Genomic DNA, 25,803 nt, shown 5'->3' with positions numbered 1-25,803 from the left:
TTTGGTTTGAGGTTTATAGTAAAGGAAAAGATACCATACATTCCCTCACGGTCTAGTTGACAGTGTTCAGCTCATATTTGTCTTTAAGGCTGTTGTCGTCTTCCAGGTTCTTGTCGTTCTCAGGGTGATGCATCTCGATCATCAGGAAGTAGATAGCAGCACCAACCACTCCGCCCACCATCGGCCCCACCACTGGAACCCACCACCAGCCATTGCCAGCACTGAACACACACACAAGAATACACACTGGACTGGCAACAGATTCTAAAGGTAAGAACCGACAGTAAATATAAATGGAATTGGACAGTGTTTGAACTGGAAAGACATAAGGATGCATTTGACGAATTCACTACTGTCACACAAGAACTTCATGAAGCCATCATAACATTCAAATGGGTCAAAGTCACTTTTAAGTATTTCTCATTGGTTTAAACACACATACACAGTATAGTTCAGTTTCATATGCTCACCAAAGCTAAATCATTTAGTTGATGAAAAAATAAAGATTATAAATGACTCTAAATTACAACATTTTTATGGCAAAGTTTGTAAGAAATGTGACAATTCAACTTTGCCATTACTCTGTTACTAGTCTTAAATGTTGCACGATCTTATGATATTTCATTCAGTGACATTCAGACTTGAAATAACTGTCCAAATATTGCACTAAATGTCCAAATACTTTGGGCCATTGCATCTCAATTACTATATACTACTATATTACTAATTATTATATACTACACTATACTATACAGCAGAAGTGTCAAACTCTGTGTCAAGTGTGTGTACAGTTTAGTTTCAACCCTGTTTCAACACACTAAAGCTGCGGTCACACTGGACTTTTCTCCCCGTTCATACTCACGTGAAAACGTCAGACCGGAAATGCAAGCTTGTGCGACAAGTTTCGCAGTTCACTGCATTACAAAGTTTAAGCTTGTTAAACTCTGACCTGCAAAATTCTATCACTTGATTGCGTGAGACCAACCGAGAATCAAAACATGACCTCTCTGCAGGAATTTAAAATATGGACCAATCGCTCGCTTTTTTAAATGTCTAATTATTATCTTGTGGGCGAAATAGTCCACAAACGTGCAGTGGGTAGCACAATCACCTTACAGCAAGAAGGTCGCTGGTTCGAGCCTCAGCTGGGTCAGTTTGCGTTTCTGTATGGAGTTTGCATGTTCTCCTTGTGATCTTCTCCTTGTGGGTTTCCTCTGGGTGCTCCGTTTTTCCCCACAAGTCCAAAGACATGCTGTAAAGGTGAACTGGGTAAGCTGAAATTGTCCGAGGTTTATGAGAGTAAATGAGTTTGTGTGGGTGTTTCCCAGTGATGGGTTGCAGCTGGAATGGCATCCGCTGTGTAAAACATATGCAAAATAAGTTGGCGGTTCATTTCGCTGTGGCGACCCCAGATTAAAAAAAGAGACTAAGCCGAAAAGAAAATGAATGAATAATTATCTTGTTTACTGCTGCCCCTTTTGGCAGCGCCATACTACAGACTTTCGCATGCTCAAACTCCAGTGTGACCGCAGCTTTACCTGAAGGTTTCAAACAAGCCTGAAGGACTTAATTAGTTTGATCAGGTGTGTTTAATTAGGGTTGAAACTAAACTGAGAAGGAAGTTTGACACCTGTGATATACAGTAATCTAATCTGTATTAATGAATAAAAATATGAAATTTGTTTATTATTTATGATAAATATTTTTATTTTAATTGAACATAAGGTGAAATTACAATTGCATTTCTACATTTTTTTTTTTATCTAACTCAGTTCTAAGTTGAATTATGACAATGAAACAATGTTTGGCTGTGTTGCTGAGTTTGTGTAAGTTTGTGTAAAATATGAACATATCAGATTTCTTAACCCATTGCTGAAACCGAAGTTCCCTTATCGTGATGTGCATGCAAGTGAAAGGGTTCGGTGGGGGGATTTGAATGCCAGTTTGCACTCAGTTGCAAATATATATCGCAGCTTGGAGAACTCCAAGTGGAAAGTACTAATGCCACAAGCTATCTGTTTTTTAATAAATTTGGGGTGTGGGGTATGTGTAGACATTAATGAAACACAATAGGTTAGACTCCACAACTTATACAAGACATTTTTAAAAAAAATCAAAAAGGATTGTAGAGTTCTATTGGAAATCAAGTCCCACCCATTCGGCACTGGCTCTGACCTTTATTTAAACCTCAAGAACTCCAGAAATATGCCACACCCTGATTGCCCTGCCCTAAAGACATTCCATGTGACCAGAAGTGAGGAAATAATTTTGAGGGGACAGTCAAGGTTATGGTATCTGAATAAAATTATGAGCGTAAATTAACTTTTACAAAATAATGCAGTACATCGAAACATCCTTTTTAACAGTACTATATGCATACAAAATTTGTACATTTTGGTTTCAAGCCAACTTTGAAATTTGAATTTAAAACAACTCAGCATTTTTAAGAGTGTTGACATTGTCAGTTCAGTTTAGAACAGATTAAATTGGATGGTCTTGGACACAATATTACATAAAAAAATGATTAGGAACATGCCTTTACATTTTACATCCTTGAGTTTGAAGTGTTGTTTTGTTTTCAGAATAATGGAAAAAGTCAACAGTGTTGTCCAGTCTTGCTGTACAGACACTAATGCATTCATTGTAATCTGTGCTTAGTGTGTCAGTCCGGTGCTCTCTGTCTGCAGGTCTCTCCCTCCCTCAATCCCTTGATCCTTTTATAGGCTAGTGAGACTAGTGCTTTGTGTCCTTCAACCTGCTCAGGTAAACAGGTAAACAAGCGCACTGAAATTGCATACAAATGCTTTTCTGAACTGAATTCAAGCGAGTATCATGCACATTACAGTGCTTATAATGCACACGCATGCTTGTTACACTGATGACATCAGAGACGTTTGCCCTCAGGTCAGCCTTAATCTGGTCTCGAGCTGGAAGGCAGACAGAAATTAAGCAGACTGATCAAGCACTTCCCCATTTACTAGGCCACTGATATGTGATTAGCTCTTTCTGAATGTCATCCTTAGTGGGTAGATGTAAAGGGCTAAAAACTAAATAAACAATTATATTTCACAGCTGAATCGCCAACTGACCAATCAGAATTATATACCATTTACACTAGTACTTTTTTGTTTTAAAACAGTGTTTTATAATGAAAATACTTCTTTTCCAGACTGGCATTTTTTTTTTTTGTGTTTTTTATTTTTGCGTTTCAGAAAAACAATCTCGGCCCACAATATACAGCTTAAAATGCATAACATGTGATCATTCATGCTCAGTGGGTATGCACATGTTTTGTCTGCCCCTCATTTTTGAATATACTAATAAGGACAGGAATTATATAGGCATGAACTTTTGTGAAGAATGAGATTTACTCCCTTCAAAATGGACTAGTAGCTCCCCTTTAAACATCCAGGAGAACCAATTAAAAATGAAATACATTACAGTGATATGACATTTTCGGGAGATATGCATGAATGAATTGAAGCCTTCAGGGTTTTAGAGCGATTTCTTTGTTTAAATTTGGAATTGCAAACATCCGTGTTCTGTTTAATCCATCTCTTTTGCACAGGGTTGCCAATTATCTTATTCGGCACTTCATCAGCTTTTAGTCCGCATTTCAGTGTGCACATATTCAGATTTTTCTTTCTGTTGAGGCACAACAACAGAAACTCTCTTCAACCAACGACCTACATTGTGATAGCTAAGAGAAGAGTAAGAGTGAAAAACCACAACTCCTCCCCCTTTAACAGGAAAAGTTAGAATGCACCCTGTCTTTGGTTTTGCTGCTCAATATTTATGTAAGGAGAATTCAGGGCGCCTCGTGTACATTTTTAAAATTGCTTCAATATGCAGGAGATACACAAGTGCATTAAAAAATTTATCTGCTCTGTCAGAAGAATGGCGATAGTCCTGTGCACTTAAAGTTTTTATGGAGTTACTAAAGCTATGTTGGTGAGTGTCATCCCTCTGTTTTGCACATGCTGGTTGGCTCTTAGCTTTATTGTACACACTCACACAAGCTAACTTCACTTTTACAACATCAGCAGTAATACAGATAAGAGGAGAATTAAATTGGAACAAAAACTATGTAGAATCAGCAAGAGTTCTTGTACCTGAACACCGTTAATCCCCATCCTGCAATGGCAGTGAACAGCCGAGGTCCCAAGTCTCTGGCAGGGTTTATAGGATATCCACAGTTTAGTGCCATTGACACTCCAATAGCCAGGATGCTCAGACCGACAAGCAGAGGCTCCATTCCTTTAGGTGCTCCAATGTTCTTCTTATCTACAACAGCTAAAATACAGAGGACCAGGGCACCTGCACCAATCACCTGTGCAGACAGAGACTACTGATCAGCAAAACCTTCTCTAATGGAGACCAAGCAATTAACATTGATTAGTACAGCTGTGGTGAAAATTTTGCTCGAAAAAATTGATTGTTTTTTTTTTTTATTATTATTTTTGTTATTATTTTTAATGGATCACTTTCTTTCCTGAATGGATTCTGAGCTAACAGCCGTTTTCGCTCTAGGCTAGTTTTTAACAGCGGATTGTCCTCTAGAAGATGGTGCTCCAGACAGTTTTTTTATTATTTTTTTTTATACAGAACATGGTTCTCTAGACTGGTTTTCAACTGCAGATTGTCCTCTAGGCTGGTTTGTAAGAGGAAATGCTGTTCCGGCAGGTTTTTAACAGAAGATTGTGTTTAGGCTGTTTTTCAAAAGAAATGGTTCTCCAGACTGGTTTTTAACCGAAGTTGGTTCTCTAGCCGTTTTTTTTTTTAACAGAAGATGGTGTTCTAGGCTGGTTTTTAACAGAAGATGGTGCTCTAGGCTGGTTTTTAACAGAAGATGGTGCTCTATGCTAGTTTTTACAAGGGATGGTGCTCTAGGCTGATTTGTAATATAAGATGTTTTTCTAGACTGTTTGTTTAACAGGATGATGCTCTGGGCTGCGTTTTTATCAGAAGATGGTGCTCTAGGCTGGTTTTTAACAGAAGATGGTGCTCTAGGCTTGTTTTTAACAGAAGATGGTGCTCTATGCTAGTTTTTACAAGGGATGGTGCTCTAGGCTGATTTTTAATATAAGATGTTTCTCTAGACTGTTTGTTTAACAGGATGATGCTCTAGGCTGGGTTTTTATCAGAAGATGGTGCTCTAGACTAGTTTTTAACAGCAGGTTGTCCTTTAGACTAGTTTGTAACAGAAGATGGTGCTCTAGGCTGGTTTTCAACAGAAGATGGTTCTCTAGACTGTTTTTTTAACAGAAGAAGGTGCTCTAGGCTGGTTTGTAAGAGAAGATGGTGCTCTAGGCTGTTTTTAACAAAAGATTGTGTTTTAGGCTGGTTTTCAACAGAAGATGGTGCTCTAGACTGTTTTTTAACAGCAGATGATGGTCTAGACTGTTTTTTAACAGCAGATGATGGTCTAGACTGTTTTTTTTAACAACAGATGGTGTTCTAGGCTGGTTTTTAACAGCAGATGGTGCTCTAGGCTTTGATTTTAAAGGGGTGGTCCACTACAATATCATATTATAAGCTTTAGTTGATGTGTAATGTAGCTGTGTGAACATAAACAACTTCTCGGAATGTTAGATGCTCAAAGTTCAATGCAAAGGGAGACATTGGCTTTTGCAGAGTTAGCTTAGCGAAGCCTACAGCAAACAAAGTTTGGGGACTACAAAAAATATATATATATGAGGGTAATGATGTCATAAACCCTTCAGGTTGCATACATACACCCCCTGTAGTGAAGGGGCATGGCCAGAGGCACTGTAATGTTATAACAGAGACGTTTCTTGGTGATGTGGAGCTGATCTGTTAATCACAGAACATTATGTTAGCTGACCAATCGGAGCTTCTTGAGGGTGGGTCTTCAGAGGAACTAGGAAATATGACAGTCGTTTTCATGTTAGCTGAGTCGCTGTTTATAATCAAAGTAGGATTTATGAAAAAATAATACACATTTCTATAAATTACGCTTAAGCACACATTGCTTTGCACCCCATAAACAAAATCAAGCCTTAAAAATACACTCTGGACCACCCCTTTAACTGTACACACAAATGGCAACAGTAAATACTATAATACTAGCATACAATGATTCAGAGTATGTGTTTAAACACTGGTTTAATTTTACTGTACAGTAAAATAGCAATGAATTAATGTTTCACTCACCTGATCAATGAATCCATTTAACAATGAGAGTCCTTCACGTGGATATGATGCAAAGATACCTGCTGTGGCATTTGGGCCAGTTACAGCTAGCTCTCCATTAGCAAATTCTGTAAAGGCATCTATGGACAAGAGAATATTTTTTAGGCCTGTAATGCTTCAAGATGTTGCAGGTGATGTAAAATCCAACCGCTTTTCAAATAGATAAGTTTTAAAAATTAATTTGTAGGTAGTAATTTGCTGACTGTTCAGAGTAATTGTAAAATAATCATATTGCAATTTACAGCAATAAGCTTTACAGCTTTCAGTGCAAAAAAAGCTTTCAGTTCCGAGTTACTTCTCTAAGCTAGTGTTAAATTTAAGGTCTATCTAAATCTATCAACAATAACAACAAGCCAAGCCATTTTTGTGGTTTACGTGTGTCTAAAAATGTTCTTGGGTATATGCTTTATTAGCCTGCTTTTGGAGAGGAGCCCATAACAGAAGCTATAATATAGAAGTGCCCTATAAACTTACCATAGTAAAGACAGTAGACGGCACAAGACCCAAAAAAGGCACCTAGAAATTGGGCCAACACATACACAGGGAATTTCTTTAGTGGGAGTTTCCTCAGGACAACCATAGCCAAAGAAACAGCAGGGTTCACATGTCCTCCTGCAAAGAGATGCCACAGCTGAGGGTTAGATTTCACAAAAAAGAAAATGATGCATTGGGTACTCATTTAATTGCCATTTACACTGTCGTTTTTAAAGGATTAGTTTGTCCAAAAATTAAAAAGGTATCATTATTTAGACCGAGACATTTGTTCATCTTCAGAACACAACTTAAGACATTTTAGGCAGTGGTAAAAAGAGTACTGATAAATCATACTCATGTAAAAGTACCATTACTTGCCCAAAAATGTAGTGCAAGTAGATTAAAAGTATCTGTTGTGAATATGACTCAAAGTAGACCTTTTAAAAGTACACAAGATTAGCGAGTATGAAGTATCACTATGTGATCGGCTCATGCATTTACATGCAATTTGTGTATGGATGTGTAAACGTAACATTCTGTAGAGCATTCTTAATTGTTTAAGGGCATTTGGTGATATCAGTCATCATACAGTAAACATCCATCTGCTCATCAGTGACATGCAGTCTGTAAGTCTCTCGATGATTGCGTGTAAAGATTTTGGACATATTCTTCACACTTTTAATGCTTCCAAACGATTTGTTGGATTTATGAAGTGCTGAGGTCGTGTCCTGATGAGGTTGTTCGGTAGGATGGAATTTTCTTTTCTATGTGAGTTTTGATTGGACAAGAATTACAGAACTGCTTAATCTACTTACGCCAATTCCAAGAAACAAGAAAAATAAAGTAGTGACTGCAGGTTGAAGAAACATAGTGGAGTAAAAGTACCAATACCGCACTTAAAACATACTCAAGGGAAAGTAAAAGTACACATTTTTAAAACAACTTAGTAAATTACAATTCCTGATAAAAACTTCTCACTTACAGTAATTGGAGTACCTGGAGAATAATTTGTCACTTTACACCACTGATTTAGGTGAAATCTGAGCACTCTTCCATAGACAACAATGATCATAAAACAATCAAAGTAAAAAATAAAATAAAACACAGTTGTTTAATCATGCAAAGCTCCAAGAACACTTTTGTGTGCCAAAAAGGAATTTTTTTTCCAGAAATTAATGTCATTGGTCTATGCACTCTCTTCAGCTGTTTCAGGTCCTGGTGCACATTTGGGCAATATGATGCTTGTAGTAAAGCAAAGTAAACATGCACCCTGATGACCTGACAAAAAACTGGCTGGAAGGAAAAAAAAACCCAGAGTGACAGGAAAACATACATGTTCATGTTTTTGCTTTCCCTCGCAAAACTATTTTTCCACAAATGCATCTTATTCACTACATACATGTCAACCCTCCCGCTTTTGCTGGGATTCTCCTGTATTTTACCATTCTATCCCACGATCATCCTAACTTTAAGTATTTTCCCATATTTCGGATTTATTTTTAATCATAAAAGCATGCTAAAATTAATATTAAAATGTCTGCATTCACTTTAAATCTGTGCATCAATCCTCGCCCTTATATATGCAACCTCTGAATTAAATTGGGATTCGGGTGTGTATTTAAACCATATGGACGTAGTATCTGTAACGTCACCTATAGGTTTCTGAAGAACCCAAAAGAAGCTACCAATAGGCTTGGCCAACCGTTGCCTTTTCTGGAGTGCATTACAGGTCTAAATAAACTTACAAATGATAAATGATCTTAAATAAAACAAATACTTTTATAGAGATGGTATTTAAGTATATAATTTTTCTCAACTGGGAAATGGAGGCCATGTGAATGGTTTGTGAGCACAATTACGTGCACACAGCATGCCATAACATCTCATAATTGTAGGAAATAATTCCAAAAGGCAATTAAATGTAAAGCCACATAAAACAACACAAAAATACAATGTTTATGCCGAGCACATACGAAACGGATGAGTTATAAAAACAAAAATTCACGCCCTTAGAGTTGTCATGGAGGGTAATATTAGCTATATGGACCAAAATCGTTCATTGTACCTGGCTGTATACACCTTTTTTTTTCTGCTATAAAGTTGGCCATTTTAAAAGTGGGGTCAATAGAAATTTGCTCTATTATGGAGCCACGCCTAGCAGAATTTCAATGAATTGCAGTTTTAGTTACTTCTGTATTTGCTTTAAACAGACAAACATACTTAATAATATGTAAACATGTCCGTTCTGCTTGTTTTTATTTTAAACACAGGTAATTTTGTCTCAAATGAGCACAAACAGATACTAAAGTAGATTCATTTGCTGCTCTTCACTTGTTTGATAACAGGTGTCATATTAAATGGCTTGTACAGAAGCTGATCTGGGATCAGTTTATCATACAGAGTGCGTCCGTCAGTCAGTTACATGCATTCACTGTTTCAGAGGTTGCATATGAAGGGCGATGATTGACACACCGCTTTAATGGACAGAAAGTGAATGCAGACATTTTTATATTAATTTCCGCCTGCTTTCGAGATTAAAAATATATTAGAAATATGGGAAAATATATATTGATAGGACGATAGTGAGATAGAATGGTAAAATACGGCAAAATCTTGTCAAAAACAGCAGCGTTGACATGTATAAAGTGAACAAGAAGTGTTTGTGGAAAAACAGAAAACGCAAAACATCTTTGCAATCTATCGCAAAACATCTTTGCGAAAAAGGATGTTTTCTTATCACTCAGTTTTTTGTTCTCCCACCCATTTTTTTTCTTCTTCAACCTACTTTTTTCCCCACCATCACGTCCCTTCCCGGTCTTAGTACTGAAATCACATGGAACTGTTTTGACTGTTTTTTTTTACTTTGACATCTTTGATATTTGTTGTGTGTGAACACCCCCTGAGAGATGACAAACTTCAGATGATGGCAAAGTATCTGCACCGGATTTAGCAGTCCACTTTTTATGGTGATTTTGTATTGATTGAGGTTTGCATAAAAGCATATTGAGGTTTTAGTACAAATTATTATTTAATAAGATCAAACCAGTGTATTCCGCCATTTATCTCGTACTGATGCGCTTTGTCTTTTTGCTGTGTAGGTATATCAAGTACTCTCACTTTCTCTTGGTTAATCCAAACAATGTCCTCTTAAACGGCCTCGTAAACACCGTCTACAGAAACGAGTGGAAGAAGTCAATGGGAATTGGGTCTGACATAATCTGGCTAAGTCTTCTGACATCACCACGGGGCTTAGGAGTAACACTGCTTTGACATAAGAGTGCTCAGGCCTGCGGTACTATCTCTGACCCCATCATACACACCGCTTCAACTCTAATGCCAGCAGAACAGAGCGGAAAACACTGGCCTTCTCTAACCCACGTAAACCTGGACTGTCCTCTCAGCTGAAAACAGGAAATCAGGACCTATTTAATATCTTTTTCAAATTGATAGTCATTAAGCATGAACCTAGTTTTACCTAGTTACTGGATTGAGGAGAACATAATTAGCATCATAATAATGTTGCATATTACATAAATAAAACTGGTTGGTTGAAGGTACATTTTCATTAACTAGTCTTATAACCAATCTTTTTCACTTACAAGTTTTTGTTTACACTGAAATATTTTTCCGATTGAGTACTCTTGTAGAATTTTAGACTTCATAATAATGGGCCAGTGCCTAGAGCTGATTGCACCTGGGACGTGTGCTCCAGAAAAGCTCATTAGTTCAATACTGTAGTCATCATCACAGCACGTAAGATTATCACAGTCATGTGGGCTGCTGGGCTAACCAACTTATTCATGCACAAATGCCCGCTTTTGATGACTTTAACTGCAGATGGCTGGCTATATTTAACATTATACATATGTTTATACTGTATATCGCTCTGCCTGCCCTTGTGTTGTATTGTAAGAGGAGGAAATGCTGGCAGCATATGGTGAGGAATATAGTGCAAGCTCGTGACTTATTACCCTTGATAATTCAGTTGCAGCATTGAACACACATTTTTATACCGTACCACAACACTGTTACTGCATCATTTTTAGAAACTACTTCTAGGGCAATCTTAATGCAATCTTATAAATTTTCAAATGTTTTTCTTATTATTTTAAATAACAGTTAACACATTTATATTTGTTATTATCCTTGTTGCAAACTTTTACGTCTTTCACTGCAATAAATATCATGTAAAACAATGAAATGCAAGAATGAATAAAAGAGCGAAGCATAATGCTAATAATAATGTTATTAAAGGGGTGGTCCAGAGTGAATTTTTAAGAAGTGGTTGTGTTTATGGGGTGCAAAGCAATGTGTGCTCATGCTTCATTTGTAAAACATCACATGGTTTTATTCATATATCTTATGTCAATTATGTACAACTACTCAGCTAACATGAAAACAACTACCATATTTCCTAGTTCCTTCAAAGATCCGCCCTCAAGAGGCTCTGATTGGTCTGCTAACATTATGTGCTGTGTTTCGTGAATTGGCTCCACGTCACCAGGGTGCTCTCTAAAATAAAGTCTGACAAGTTTCTTTTACATATATTTGGAATAAGCATATGTAAGTAATATAAAACGTTCTCATATCTTACTTGAGTTTGTTATTTGAGATGTAGAACGTAGGGAAAGCAGCTGCGTATAGAGACACTGCAGTGCTGGTAAAGATTGTGGGTGTTTACAGTGGTTTGACGTTTTGTTAAGGGAATTTGTAGCTAAAGTGTTAATAGTGTCAAACAGCATTTCCCATTGTTTACATCTTTGTTTACGTCGTTCCTACAATATACCATTAACACTAGAAACTGTGCATGTGAGTTAATAGGTCAATTTTAACAAATAAAAATACTTACAGGTTAAGGCTTACAATCCACATCTTCTTCTATTATGGTTGGAGCTGCTCCTTCTTTAAGGAATTTTTGACAGAATCCAGCACTGAAGCTCTGGAAGCTCTGCTTTATCAAATTCTAGCTATATACTTTTTGAATTCTCTGGAACATAATTAATATTAAATTGTAAGCACTTCTCTCTTTGTGTCGTGTCCTTTGGAAGTCCAAATACAGAAACAGAACAAGCTGTTCGGGTTAATAATAAAACTGTTTAATATAGACCACTCTTATTTTCTGATCATACAGTTAACAAAAAGACATTATTTGAAACTGAATATTTATCATTTATTTGATTTAGATTGTAATTGTATTTAACAAACCCGTTTGTGTTTTGGCTGCAGAAGTATAGTGGACCTTGACACACTTCACCTCAAATGTTATTTGTTCTATTAGTTTATTTTTGTAGATAACTGACCGACAAAAATATATTAAGATTAAAATACTAATTTATACCAAACAAAATTCATTCCAAATTTTTCAACAAAAACATATTAACCGTATATTTTTGTTTGTGCCCTACCTTACAACTGTGCAGTGCTGATTTGTTTTGATCCATGGAAGTTTTAGCAAATTAATACTCTGCTGTAATTTTTGTTTCACAAACCTCTGTCATAAATTGGCTACATTTTTAATAAAATGATTTATACAAAATTATTGTTTGCTATAGACTATGCTTTAAGTCGACATGTATGCGCCTTGTCGATGTCTCTCTTCACCGCTGCCACAGCATGCTCTAGTAAAGAACAGACCTACATATGACCAGCCTTTAAGCAAAGCCTATATTGATTTACTGTTCTGTGGCAGTTTAACACAGGCTTTAACTGAGGACAGTGAGCTAATTCTAAACACTCCGTCACCTAAGCTCACCATGAGTGAGACAGAGAAAATGAACGGTAAAATCAGATTCTCAGGTTATTTTTAAAATAATGACCTTATATTAAAAATGCTGATAGAGGTTTTTGATATAGGAATTACACCAGAGCATTAAAAATGAGATGTTTAAATCATTTATAAATCATCAGTGTTATAGACCTGCTATATTTATTTGATGGATAAAAAACTAGGTATAATAGGTAAAAAAAAAAACATTTGTACTTTAAGTGAAAAATGCTTAGTGCAGGCCTTTTATTCCTATTAAATTTATTTTTTATTTTTTTTTTACAACCATGAAAGTTTCACACGCAAAAATAAGTAGTAAACTCAAAAAGGACGGTGATGACTGTAATAACCACATCACCTCACGACGGTGATGTGGTTATCGCCACACCCTTATCTATTACAGTTTCAGTTTAACACAGTTTCTGTGAGAAATTAAGTGTGTTTTCACTACTTCGTTGCTGTATGCAGTAACACTCGAGACAGCTTATGAAGTCAGTTAGACATCTTGTAGACATAGAGCTCTTTTCCTAATGCACTCAGGTTCAGTATATTTAAATGCCAGAAAGTAAAAGATTAAGTCACATGTCTAGTCTGTTATCTCTTAAATTTGCAGAGAAACAACTCGTTACATCCCAAGATCTCTCTTGTACTTTCAATAAAGGAATGTCCAACAAAAAAAAAAAACACCAGACTTGTTTTCTTGACTAGACTAAAGCTACTACTCGTTGTGAAAATGAGATTACCTGGAGTCCATTCAGCTCAGAGCGGTGAGGTTAGTCTAAGTGGATCAGTGTGTAGTTAGTTATTGTCAGTAATCTTCTGCCACTTTGTCATCTCTTTGACTTTGTAAACGTGCTCTTGTTTACTGTTTTCTTGCTGCATTTACTGCCATAGCTTGAAGCGATTAAATGGAAATTCCTGGAAACGTCTCCATTATTATAACACATTACAATAAAAGCTTCACCTCAACATAATCCTTGAGGAATTGTCTTAATGAAGGCCAGACATACATGTCCGTTCTGGTATATCAAACCCAAGACACCTCCGCTTGACATCAAGCCTTATGCAAGATTTAAGAGCATGGAATTCACCCATCCTTACACTATTTTCATAAAAGATTTATACTATTTTTGGCCCAAAACTGTTAAGAATTCAAGAATTTTAAACACAATAAGCAACATGCTCCTTCTATTATATTTTCATTAATCTTTAAAAGATTTTCAGAAATAATAAGTTTGTTATGGTCTACAGCAAATCCACCCTTCACTCTCTCCTTGGTGTCAAAGTTGAAGTGCTCAGTATGGGGCATATACTTGATTCACTTGACTTATTAATAGAGAAAAGGCTTTTTCTTTCTTACTAGCCATTTTAGTCCTTCAACCAGGGTTAGTTTTTAATAGATTAAACACACACAAATAAAGCAATAAAATAATAAATTGCCTTCCAGTTTGAATGATACTTTAAAATCAAGCATTTTTTTTAATCTGGAGTGACTTTAAAGAAATTATAGGTTAACACTTTACTTTGAAGGGGACAAATAAATTTTGTTCCACTAAAAATGGTAATTAAAAACATGTTCATTAGCCATTTATAATGGGCTCATGTAAATCATGTTTATGACAGATTTGTGACATTACCAAGAATTCTGTTTTGTTGGTAATGTCAGGTCGTCATGAAGAAAAAGGTTGTGATGTATTTGTTTATGTCAACTTGTCATGAAGATATCTAAAACAATGTCATCTTTGCATTTCAAAAAATATAACTGAGTGAATGACATTTAATAGCAGTTGTCATAAGCATGTGTGCAAATCCTCTTATTATTCATGACATGTCATGTGATGATTATAAAGATGTCATGACAATCTTATGAACACCCCTTCAAGTAAAGTGTTACCCAGTATTGTCTAAATACTAGTTTAAATACAATCCTGTGTTAATTTAATAAGAAAAAATGTGTGTGTGTGTGTGTATGTGTGTGTGTGTGTGTGTGTGTGTGCGTGTCTGTGTGTGTGTGTATATATATATAAATATATATATTTTTTTTTCCATTTTAAAACTGCAAAGTACAGGTTTTTGAGGTTGTCATCATAAACAAGGCTAATTTAATAACCTTAAAACCTAAAATTGCACATTCTATTAAGAAAATACTGTATCTGATCTGGACTCTGTATCAGTACATGCTCAGATATTTTAGATTTGGCAGGTTGTTGCATATAGGAAGTGGGTGGCTTAGGTGGCTACTCGATGTGTAGATTGTAAGTAGATCAGAGATCACAAACAAATGTGAAAAACAGCTCCGATGAGCAGCTAAATATGACCTTTGAAATGAAAAGATGCGTTGAACTCAGTGGTCCCAAACAGATGTATTTACTCTAACAAATGAACTGTATTTATTTGGGAATTGTTTCATTAATTCGATTTGAAAGTTCTGTTACTTTAGGTTTGTGTTTGTGTGTGTCTAACTTTTGCTATTTATTAAGACTATAGAATATATACGTGACAGTCAGGCGTATTGAAGTTTGAACTGTACGTGTGTGTTCTAGACTTGTCCATTGGCCAGTTACCTGACACGCCTCCTGCCATGTAGATGGCCAGCATCACCCCTAGAGTAAAGCCAAAATGGATGGTGAGAAGCTGTCCTTTTGCTTCTCTGCTGAGGACAGTCTGGGCCACTGAACCGCAACCGAAAAGCTACAAACAGGAAATGGATAGAGAGAAGATGATTTAGGGAGACAATTAGTGGAAAAAGCTACTGCCATGTAGATAAGAAAAGCACTTTTGTTGTCAAGCACTTATTCAAAACTAATTAGTTGGGCAGCTCGTTCAAAAGCTCAGACCATTATGGTCAGGGCGGCACCCCAAAGCTACAAATCTGTCAGGATGGATCAGAGTCGTTCACGTAATTAACAGCAGTAGAATACACTGTCAGAAAAAGCAAGTGTATTTCTTGTACTATCAGAATGAAGGGGTTTAAATGATAAAATGTCAAAGATATTGTTCTTCCTTCTTCACTGTGCTTCTCTTTAAAATTTTATTGCAAGGGGTTGAGAGTAAAACTATTTTTAAACAAATTTCACTTATTAGCAACATCAAAAATTACAATATGAACATTTAAAAACACATTTATAACATTTATTGTTTGAGTCACATCATAAAAACATCTGACAATTCTGGAAAATACCTTTGTGCTGCAAATTTAAAAATGTAAACTGCTTATGCAATACAACACAAAACTTTATTGTCAGACTTGAATCTGAAAATGTTCTTGCATAACAGAAATATAAACATTCCTTACAAAGAGACAAAGACATACAAAAAAATCATTTTATACTGACCTTATTTACCTTCAAGATGTACAAATGAATTTTAAATTTCACTTCATTAAAACTTGGAACTCTAACTAGACTTTAAGGGATTTATCGTAACTATATTCATTTTACCCTGAATTTATATTTATTCTTTGATTGTGTGCATCTGTGTTCACATTTTTACCCAAGAGCTACACAAATCTTATTATAATTCCTATTTTGGGGGACAAATTTACAAAAATGTAGCCTAATTGTTTTACTCTGTTCATTTTTAACATTCACTTCCAGAAGTAGTTTGTCTTTGTGAAACTGGACTTTCCGACTGAGATAAGCAATTTTAACTTAAACCATATGCCATTAATAGCCATTAGAACTGATCAATAAGAAAAACTAATAAGATGACACTTAGTTGGTTTGTAGAGGGTGTTGCATTTACACAATGCATTTATTCTAAAGCACTATGTGACCACACACTGTATGGCTATTATTACCACATCACGCATTTATAAGTGCTTCTTCAGAATAAAATAACAGACTTCATCATCACTCAAAGTCAAAACTGACACAACACAGCTCGCTAATCCTGCAATTATAATCCAAATTCTAACGCAATTGTGTATATTCAAGCTGTCATGTCAAGTTCAGTTCACTTTGTTTTAAAGTTCTGACAGGTAAAAGACTTACTATTAACACGAATGTCCCGAGTAATTCTGCCAGAAACTCTCGGATGATGTCGCGCCTCAGGACGCATCTCCCCCTCAGATTTCGGATGTTCTCGAGATACTCCATATTTTCGCCGACAGCTGAGATGTGATGAGCGGACAGACAGTTGAAGAGCTGATCTCGCTGGAGTTTGAGTGTCTTAGGTTTTAACCTTCCCCGCCCCTCCTGCTACTCAGATGTCATTAAACACACTGACACGACAGGTCGCTGGTTCCTCTTTGCTCTCTCCCCATCATCCATCCTCCTCATGCTGAGACAAACACGACCAGAGTTCGCTCTACTTGCAGTAATTGAGGAAATGTCAGTGCGTGGCATATTTGTTTATTTTGTTTGCGAACAAATGTAGGATTGAGAGGCGATTGAGTTCTGTGAGAAAATCGGTAGACTCGTTTGGAAACTTAATTGAGACCTGTAATAACACGGCAATTATTAAAAGAGCTTTTATTATACTCTAATTATACAAACTAACAAGAGCCTACTACAGTTAAGCACGAAAAGCAAATGCAAAACTGTAGCCTATATGAAATAACCAACAATGTCACATGACGCTGATTTGTATAGATCGTTTTAAAAATATAATAAACTAATGATCAATTTAAAAATGAATTTTAATGATTAAAAAAATTCAACTTTTAAAATATTTTAATGTAGTTAAATGTTAAAAGTATTTTAGTGTAGTTAAAAAAAACAATAAACTAATAATCAATTAAATCATGTTTATGATTTGAATGATTAAAAAAAACTAAATATTTTAATGTAATAAAAAGTTAAATGTAGTTTTTATGTATCAAAATAGTAAGAAAAAATACAAATAAGGCAAGGCACATTTAATACACAATGGTAATTCAAAGTGCATTACATAAACAAGCATAAAAGAGAAAACAAATAATAATAATTAAAGGAATTAAAAATTGTTAAAACAGGTCAAAACAAAAAAAAGTGTTAAATCAGGTTATAAAAGAATGAAAAAGAAAAGAAAGACATGATAGTGTGATCTGTCGGACGTAGCACAGTGCTCATTTGTAAAGGCACAGCTAAACAGATGTGTTAAATTTTGCTTTGAATGTGCCTAATGTTGGAGCACATCTGATCATTTCTGGAAGTTGATTGCAGCAGCGGGGGCATAGAATAAAACTAGTAATCTATTAAAACTTTATTTTAAATAATTTTCATGACCCTTAAAAAGTTTCATATGTTAATAGGCCTATATGTATTGGGGGGTCAAGATAAAAACTTAAAAATACAATTTACTCTATCTTCTTATTGTAAATAATTTTCAATGACCTCCGCAACGCAGCACAATAGAAATGTGCATTATTTATTCAATATAACTCTTAAATGGCCTTACTTGTAAATAAATGATAACTTTTTTTCCTTCCAAATTACCAAGAACATTTTTTTAATTTATTGCACTCTATTTTTAAAATAATTAAAAAGTTGTCATGTTTTCAAGATGTGTTTAAATAATTTCATTAGAAGACAAGACATTCAAAATAAAAATGTTCAATAATTACAAATGAAAACTCTATTCTTTTTATTTACTGTTTATTTATTGTTTATCGTCATATTTATCATGTTCTGAAGGAAATGCTATAAATTACATTAAAAAAGATAAATATTCTCAAACTCATATTTATTATTATTATTATTAATATTATTATTAATATTATTATTGTTATTTTCCATGCGTTTTATACATATCTTTTGAGTAGATTTGTTTTATGGAGAAGCATTGCCACATTGCGGAGCAGCTTCTATATGTAATGCCCATGTTTGTCCACCGGGTGGCGCTATTATACCAAATAAAAACAAAGTGACCGTCAGCGGCGTCTCATGACAGATGGAGCAGAGCAGCCTGTGGGACAGAAGAAGCGATAGGATGGTAGCGGTATGTTTTGTTTGCATTAATCACTGTCACTTGTTCTGGGGTGTCGTCTTTGATGTGAGGCAGACACTGTCAGTGCTGTGAAATGAGGGGGATGTGCTGATGGAGAAAAAGCACCCCAGTGGGTTCTAACAAATTATAACACCCCGTGCCCTTCATCATCTTAACAGCCCCTCGGCCCTCAGCACGTCACGCACGATAACAGCGATCACGCAGACTCGCTATTTTTAATATTAGAGAAATGTTATAGGCTATTTAAAGTTATAAGACTAGGGTTGAATTAAATAGATTTAGAGAGAGTTACCCCAAAATCTGAATAATGTCATTTATTCACGCTTAGTTTATAAAATATTTATGGTCTAACACAAAAGTAGATAATTTGAAAAATGCTAGGCCTGTCATTGATTTTCATGTATTTGTTTTACATATGGAAATCATGGTTACATGTTTTAAACATTATTTAAAGTTATTTTGTTTTCAGCAGGAAAAAATGGCCTCATAAATGTTTGAAACCACTTGAGGGTGAATAAATTGTGAGTAAATTTTAATTTTTGCGTAAACTTTCTATCCCTGTAAGTATAGCTACAGTGCTCAGCGTAATCGAGTATAGGCCTACACTTCCGTTTAAAAATGAGTATTTGTCCATTTCTCAAGTATTTTGGTGCATTTAGACAAAACAAATTTATTAAACAGAAATATTTATTAAAATAATATTTTAGTCACCAAACATTTTTAGAAACTGAAAGATAATACAATTAAATTTAAGCAAAATATTGAAAAAAATTACAACCTACGTAATTTCAACAAATGTTTTCTATTTTTTTCTTTTGCTTCTGTTGATTGTTCCTCTTTTTAAAATTTGTATTTAATATTTTTCTATAACATCTAAATCTGGGTGTACTGAAGTTTTTGGAATGTAATCGTAAGTTATATGTTAGATAAAGCTCCAGATTTGGCTTCAGTACAGACAAATATAATATCGTATAGCTTCCTATTAAAAGTATGAATTTAAAAGAGAGATTTGTGAGGGCTGTACTTGTATATGCTAAGCACTGAGTCATTTTTTTTCTCTGGTTTTGGATTGTTGCAGGCCATACAGAGCACCTAAAACGTTTTCAAGTAAACGGACACAATCAATTCAGTGTGTGAATGAACATTTTCAAAAATAATCTATTTATTTGTAGGCTACAAATTGGAGCCATATAATTTTATCAACAATATTAGGCTTCCTATAAATTTAAGGTGCTAAACAATTATGTAGGCTGTATATATTCACCTCAATCCGTGATTATTCCAAATTGCCTAAAGATAGTCATGAAATGCTCCACAACATTCAAGACTACTAAACTCCTAAATGTTTCCTCCTGTGAATGTGTGAATGAGTTTCACAGTATTTGTTTTATTTATCAGTGACATGGTGGCTAATCGTAGATGTTTTTGCCGTGATCCAGTGTTTTGCAGAGCTTCGGTCCTTATCCACCATACAGTTACACAGTAGAAGTGTGAATGTCTGTGTTTGCAAATCCTTTAAACCACAAACTCCTCGAGAGTGTTAAAAGCCCTTTTAGATGGTCTTTAATGTTTATTGGATATTCTGAAGTAAATGCTAACGGAGTGCCCGCACTGCAGGAGGCACGACGAGGAAATAACCTGAGATCGCTTGATGTAGATTGTGGAAAAACATTCTGACGGGCAGATATGTTACAGGAGAATCTGTGAGATTCAAAAGGGGCAAACGGACCTGGCCAAAGAAAACTTTAACGTTTACGTGACAGTTTGAGCACCCAGGTGGAGAGAAACACTGGCTGATCTTTATTCTTTTAATATTGTGGCTTATATAGCTTCTTTATTTCTCAGTGCTGGCTTATTGTGGCTCCAAGGGCACCCGCTGCATAAAAAAATGCTGGAAAAGTAGGTTCATTCCGCTGTGGTGCGCACTGATAAATAAAGGGAAGCTGAAGGAAAATAAATGAATGAATAGCTTACTTTGAAAAGGAAATACGAATATTTAGTAATCTACGTTTATAATTTTAGCAGGCGAAACATTTATACATACCCTACTGTTAATAAAGCATGGAAACTGCATTTCAGCAACCTTCAAACAATAAAATGAAACAAAATAAAGTAACTAAAATAAAAATTTAAAATTAAAAAAAATAAATCTTAAAATGTGCGCCAAGATTTTATTCTTTAAAATCTCATCATTTAATAACATCATATCTTATTAAAAGTATCATATTTATTTCTGATCTACACCTTAAAACGAGCCAGGTATTTATTGTGTTTGTGACATTAAATAGGGCTGTGCTAAAGTAATGGAGTATTTTGACTTTTTGAATTGAGCATTTACCACATGAAACACATTTTCTGGTTATCTGACAAAACATTTTTACAGTGCAGTTTACTACTGCCTGTCAGCTGAATTTCTTCCTGATAAATCCTGAATCTCCTTCATAGTGTTGTCTTGAGAGTGGGTGGTATCTCTCTCTCTCACTCACTCACTATGGTCAGAGAGGGAGAGAGAGTCGTTTATGTAAATGCTCCATTTTAATTATATTAGGAGGACGGCCCTATTCCCTGCCCAATAAAAATGGACCAGGGCTGACACCTGGTTATAAACACAGGAAGGATTCCAAAGTTGTAATCGCACATCGGCAGGGGAAAAAAACCCAACCGGCATCTTCAATAGACGCGATGACCTCCAGTGAAGTTGAACTGCCAGGAGAGGTGAAGAACGACCCGGCTGCGCTCATGGCATCTCTCCATCTGATGCCCTCACCGGTACCCAATCCTGAGATCAAGTACACCAAGGTTTGTCAGACTTTTTCAAGAATGATAGGGGAAATGCAAACTTTGGTTAGATAGCACGTATAATCAGTTTTAACGCGCAAACTATGTGAGGGGAAAGTACATGAGAGACTCAAACATTATTTACTTAAAACAAGTTTTTAATTTTAATAAAACTTTGTCAAAGTACTGTACCTTATGACTTCATCAGCAGACTTGTTCTTGGATATGCTTTTGGTCTACAAGTTGCGAGTTTTGGCGATGGTCTTGTCTTTATAAGTACCGTATTTTCCGCACTATAAAGCGCACCGGATTATAAGACGCAGTCTCAATTACGGGGTCTATTTCTGTACTTGACCCATACATAAGGCGCACCGTATTATAAGGCGCACGCTAAAATACACTGCCTGCAAAAAAGGTAATGGAAGCAAAACAGTTAACATAGTTTAGTTGAACTTTATTGTACTATTTAACAATACACTCACATTATTATTTTTTTCAATCAGTCTTCTCCCAAAAATCCATCAAAGTCCTCATCTTCTGTGTCTGAATTGAACAGCTGGGCAGTTTCGTCATCAAACACGCCGGGTTCTCTCTCATCATTGTCGGAGTCAGTCTCATTGCCGGGTGGCTGTTCCGGCTTTTGCGAAAGCTCGGACAAAAGTTAAAGCAGACACCCTAGCCCAGGCATCCACAATCCATTCACATATGGTGGCGTAACTCGCCCGGCATGCTTACCAGTCTTAGTAAAAGTGTGTTCGCCGTCTGTCATCCATTGCTCCCACGCAGCTCGCAACTTCACTTTAAACGCCGTCTACACCAATATCCAGCGGTTGAAGTTCTTTTGTTAGTCCTCCCGGAATGACAGCAAGCTCCGAATTCATTTAAGTTGGTCTTCTAACTGTCCAGATTAGACAGATTTTTGAACTCCGTGCACACATAAAGCGCACCGGATTATTAGGCGCATGGCCGTTTTATAACAAAATTTAAGGCTTTTAGGTGCGCCTTATAGTGCGGAAAATACGGTACGCAAATTGCGCGCCTTTGGCAATACCAACTTTTATTACGCATTTCATTCTAATGTTAAACAAACTTCATTTGTGTCAATTTAAAGAGAGAGATAATCTAGATATGCTACCTGTTACCTATTATGGAGTCACACAGATCATTGAAGTTTATATCGAACTTAAAAATGACATTTTTTAACCGGTAAATAAGTTTTGTCTCAAACTTTTTCTAATTCAACGGAGCTTTATGTGATTCAGCCGAGTTAATTCTTAAATTTATTATGTTTTGGACAAGATTAATATTTGTGATCAAAACACAAACTTTATCTAACCTCACAGACATTTTATTTGCAAATCGAATCAAATGCGTAAATTGGCTACGACTCAAAAGAATGAAGTTGTGATAACATTGAAAACATGCAATGCGCATAATAAACAATCTAAAACGAAGGAATTTAAGACAGTCAACTTACTTTAGACACTACTTTTCAACGTATGTAATAATGCTGTAACATTTTTAGCAGTTTATGCACTAATGTAGCCAATCTGTGAATATGAATGTGCTGAATCATTCCATCAAATGATTATAGAATATAACTTTGTTGTGTTGTTAGTTAGGTCACCTTAAATTATGCCGCGGGTTTGACAGTAATATTTTTATTGCCGTGAGGTGAGAGGATAAAGTCAAAGTGCAGTGCAGGCCAATTATCACTGAGAGTAAAGTTCAGCCAGAGCTGAGACACCTGTGACACACACACACACACACTCACTGCATCTGCTCCTTGTCCCGCTCTCATCTCAAACTTTCCCTTAGAAGCAGATGGGAGTGTGAGAAGGATTCATGCTTAGGAATTTGAATTATCCAGTGTGTGCTGCTTGTATGGGTGTGTGTTGGGTTTCAGTTTGGGCACTGGTGATGTAAACTCCCTTCATACCGTCTTCCATCCCTCTCTTTCACTCATTCTCTCTGCGTCTTTCTCCACCCCCATCTTAATTTTGATTTTGTGTGCCTGGTGCAGTGCAGCACAGACTCTGATGTAACAGTCCAAATATGCCCAATCAATATGCTTTCAAATGTAGCCTGTGCAGAGCCAAGTTTTTTATTATTTGTGTAAGTCTTAGGTTAAACCCTTTTAGCAAAACTCCTTGGAGACTTCTTAAATTGTGTTTTCTGTGTTTTTAATGAGCAGTGCTTTATGCCAGAGACATTGAGTTATGGAAATATCATTAATGGGCATACTTAACTTCTCATTCCTATCGTTGTCAACCACTTATGCAAATACTGAATCACATCCAGTTCTGGCATTTAAAGTAAAAGGATATCAAGCAGGGAAAGGTAGATGGTAGCAATTATGCAGGCTATGTAATACTAATAATACACATTTTTATTGTTATAGGTTTTTGTGGATGTGTTATCTGGTTTTCAGTCATAGTGGTAGAATTTTATTAATTTTATAATAATAATAATAAAAACACATTGTTCATAATTATTTATATTTATGACCTCATTAATATTTAAAGTGCTGCATTTGATAAAACTTCTTATTTTGGTCATGGAGAGTGTTTTAACACTTGAAAAAAGCCTAATTACAAGTTTTGTGCACTAAAATTGCAGCAACTTTGTCCACCACCAGTTCTTAATTTTTTTGCATCTTTGTATTATAGAGGATTGTTGGGCTGCACAATATATCGTTTCAGCATCGTTATTGCAATGTGATCATTCACAATAGTCACATCGCAGTATACGTAATGTGGAGTCTGGATCATAATTTATCATTTGCAAGTGATTTTGAGGCCTGTTACCCTATGAGGATTTGTTCAGGCATAAGACATTTTACCATTAATAACATTAAAGGTGATTAATTTTATTTAATTAATTATTATTACCATATTTGATTACTACTATCATTGTTAAATTACTATTATTTTTATTCTTAAATTAATGTAGCTGAATACTGTTCCACTCTGAAAATTAATAAACACTGTTTACTTCAATTGTCATTTTATCTTTATTGTATTTATCTGTTTTTAATTTGTTTAATAGATTTTATGCAGATGTACACGCCTACAGAATCATCCCAATCAATCTAAAATCATAAATTCCTTCAAAAACAGAGATGTCTGTTATTCACATCACAATATGTCACAGAGTAAGAAAATATTGTGATGTTAGATTTTTCCAGTATCGTGCAGCCCTAATGGATTGTGTTTTGCATTATGCAAAATGTGAATAATTATATTATTATATTGCAAAGTTGCTACAATTTGGACTTTGTGCTCCACCAGTTCTTAATTTTTTTTGTAGTGGATGGAGTTTTTCCTCATGTTAAATGTGAATAGCTGTAAATACTGCACAGTAAAATGGCTATGAAGCTTGGACTTTTGCTCCATCAATTGTTCATTTGTTTTATAGTGGATTGTAGGGCTGCACAATATAGCGTTTCAGCATCGATATAACAATGTGATCATTCGCAATAGTAGCATCACAGTATATGCAATGTTGAGTCTGGATTATACTTGATCATTTGCGTGTGTTTTTTGAGGCCTGTTACCCTATGAGGATTTTCAAATTGTTCAGGTACAAGACATTGTACCATTAATAACGTTTATGGCGATTAATTTGATTGACTTATTTATTGTTACTATATTTATTTACTATTATTATAAAATTACTATTATTTTTATCCTTTAATTAATGTAGCTGAATACTGTTAGACTATGAAAATTAATAAACACTGTTTATCTTGATTGTCATTTTGTCTTTATTGTATTTATTTATGCTTTTATTTTTTAACATCACAATTAATCTAAAATCCTAAACTCTTTCAAAAGCAGAGATGTATATTAGTCACATCGCAATATGTATCACAGAGTAAGAAAATATTCTGATGTTAGATTTTATCAGTATCGTGCAGCCCAAGAGGATTGTGTTTTTCATAATGCAAAATGTGAATAATTATATTATTATATTGCAAAGTTGCTACAATTTGGACTTTGTGCTCCACCCGTTCTTAATTTTTTGTAGTGAATGGAGTTTTTCCTCATGTTAAATGTGAATAGTTGGAAATACTGCACAGTAAAATTGCTATAAAGCATGGACTTCGTGCTCCAGCAATCCTTTATTTGTTTTATAGTGAATTGTGTTTTTCCTTATGCAAAAATGTGAATTATTAGAATATTATACTGCAAAGTTGCAACAACATGGACTTTGTGCACCCAGTAAACTTTTCACCCCAGGTTTGAACTCATCATGTGACCGTCACTACACCTGTACCACTGTGTATTTGCTATGGACTTGAGATTAAGTGCACTGATATAGGCAACTTATCTTCCCTCTGCCCTGCCATTGCACGTTTACAATTGAGCTTCCGCTTATCACTTACACCAATATTTCTCAAAGTCCTGTTGTTTGCTGCAGACACCTGAGCTCAATATTCACTTTACTGTCTTCTAGAATCTCCTGTTGACTCCACATAGCGTATAAGAGAGTGTTTGACTGGTCACGGGAGAGCTAGTCTGTTGAAGGAGTTTTCTCTTCTCTCTTTCTCTGTCTGCTGGCCCACTGGGCTGATAATGGCACTAAGGAAGCCATAAATTTGTCTCCGGTGATCGCTGGTTATTGATGTTTTCTCTTCTTTTTTT

General features: G+C 35.5%; 2 protein-coding genes and 1 long non-coding RNA gene across 6 annotated transcripts in view; 2 read left to right on the top strand and 1 right to left on the bottom strand.

The window, feature by feature from the left end:
- Nucleotides 1-33: 33 nt before the first annotated feature.
- On the bottom strand, nucleotides 34-16,610 carry aqp9b (aquaporin 9b). 2 transcript variants are annotated; one of them, NM_001177744.1, is given in 6 exon segments: nucleotides 34-221; nucleotides 4,113-4,330; nucleotides 6,175-6,293; nucleotides 6,688-6,825; nucleotides 15,016-15,142; nucleotides 16,444-16,610. In NM_001177744.1, coding segments are annotated over 6 exon segments (876 nt in total). In that variant the 5' UTR covers nucleotides 16,549-16,610; the 3' UTR covers nucleotides 34-52.
- Nucleotides 107-17,573, top strand: LOC141375379 (uncharacterized). Its single transcript, XR_015495802.1, has 3 exons — nucleotides 107-270; nucleotides 2,688-2,771; nucleotides 14,995-17,573. It is a non-coding gene; the product is annotated as an uncharacterized LOC141375379 (long non-coding RNA).
- Nucleotides 17,574-20,981: 3,408 nt separating this feature from the next.
- Nucleotides 20,982-25,803, top strand: part of aldh1a2 (aldehyde dehydrogenase 1 family, member A2) — a 42,114-nt gene continuing 37,292 nt past the window's right edge. For 2 of the 3 annotated variants that reach the window (XR_015494534.1, XM_087258681.1), the window contains exon 1: nucleotides 20,982-21,178. Coding sequence is in view for 1 of the 3 variants with exons in the window: in NM_131850.1 (NP_571925.1) it covers nucleotides 21,062-21,178 (117 nt within the window). In the remaining 2 variants the exon portion in view is untranslated. 3 annotated transcript variants of the gene reach the window in all.

The sequence above is a fragment of the Danio rerio genome, chromosome 7 (assembly GCF_052040795.2).
Source record: "Danio rerio strain M-AB ecotype USA chromosome 7, GRCz13ab, whole genome shotgun sequence".
In the NCBI taxonomy this organism is placed as follows: Eukaryota; Metazoa; Chordata; class Actinopteri; order Cypriniformes; family Danionidae; genus Danio; species Danio rerio.
This window is presented reverse-complemented; position numbering and strand designations above follow the sequence as displayed.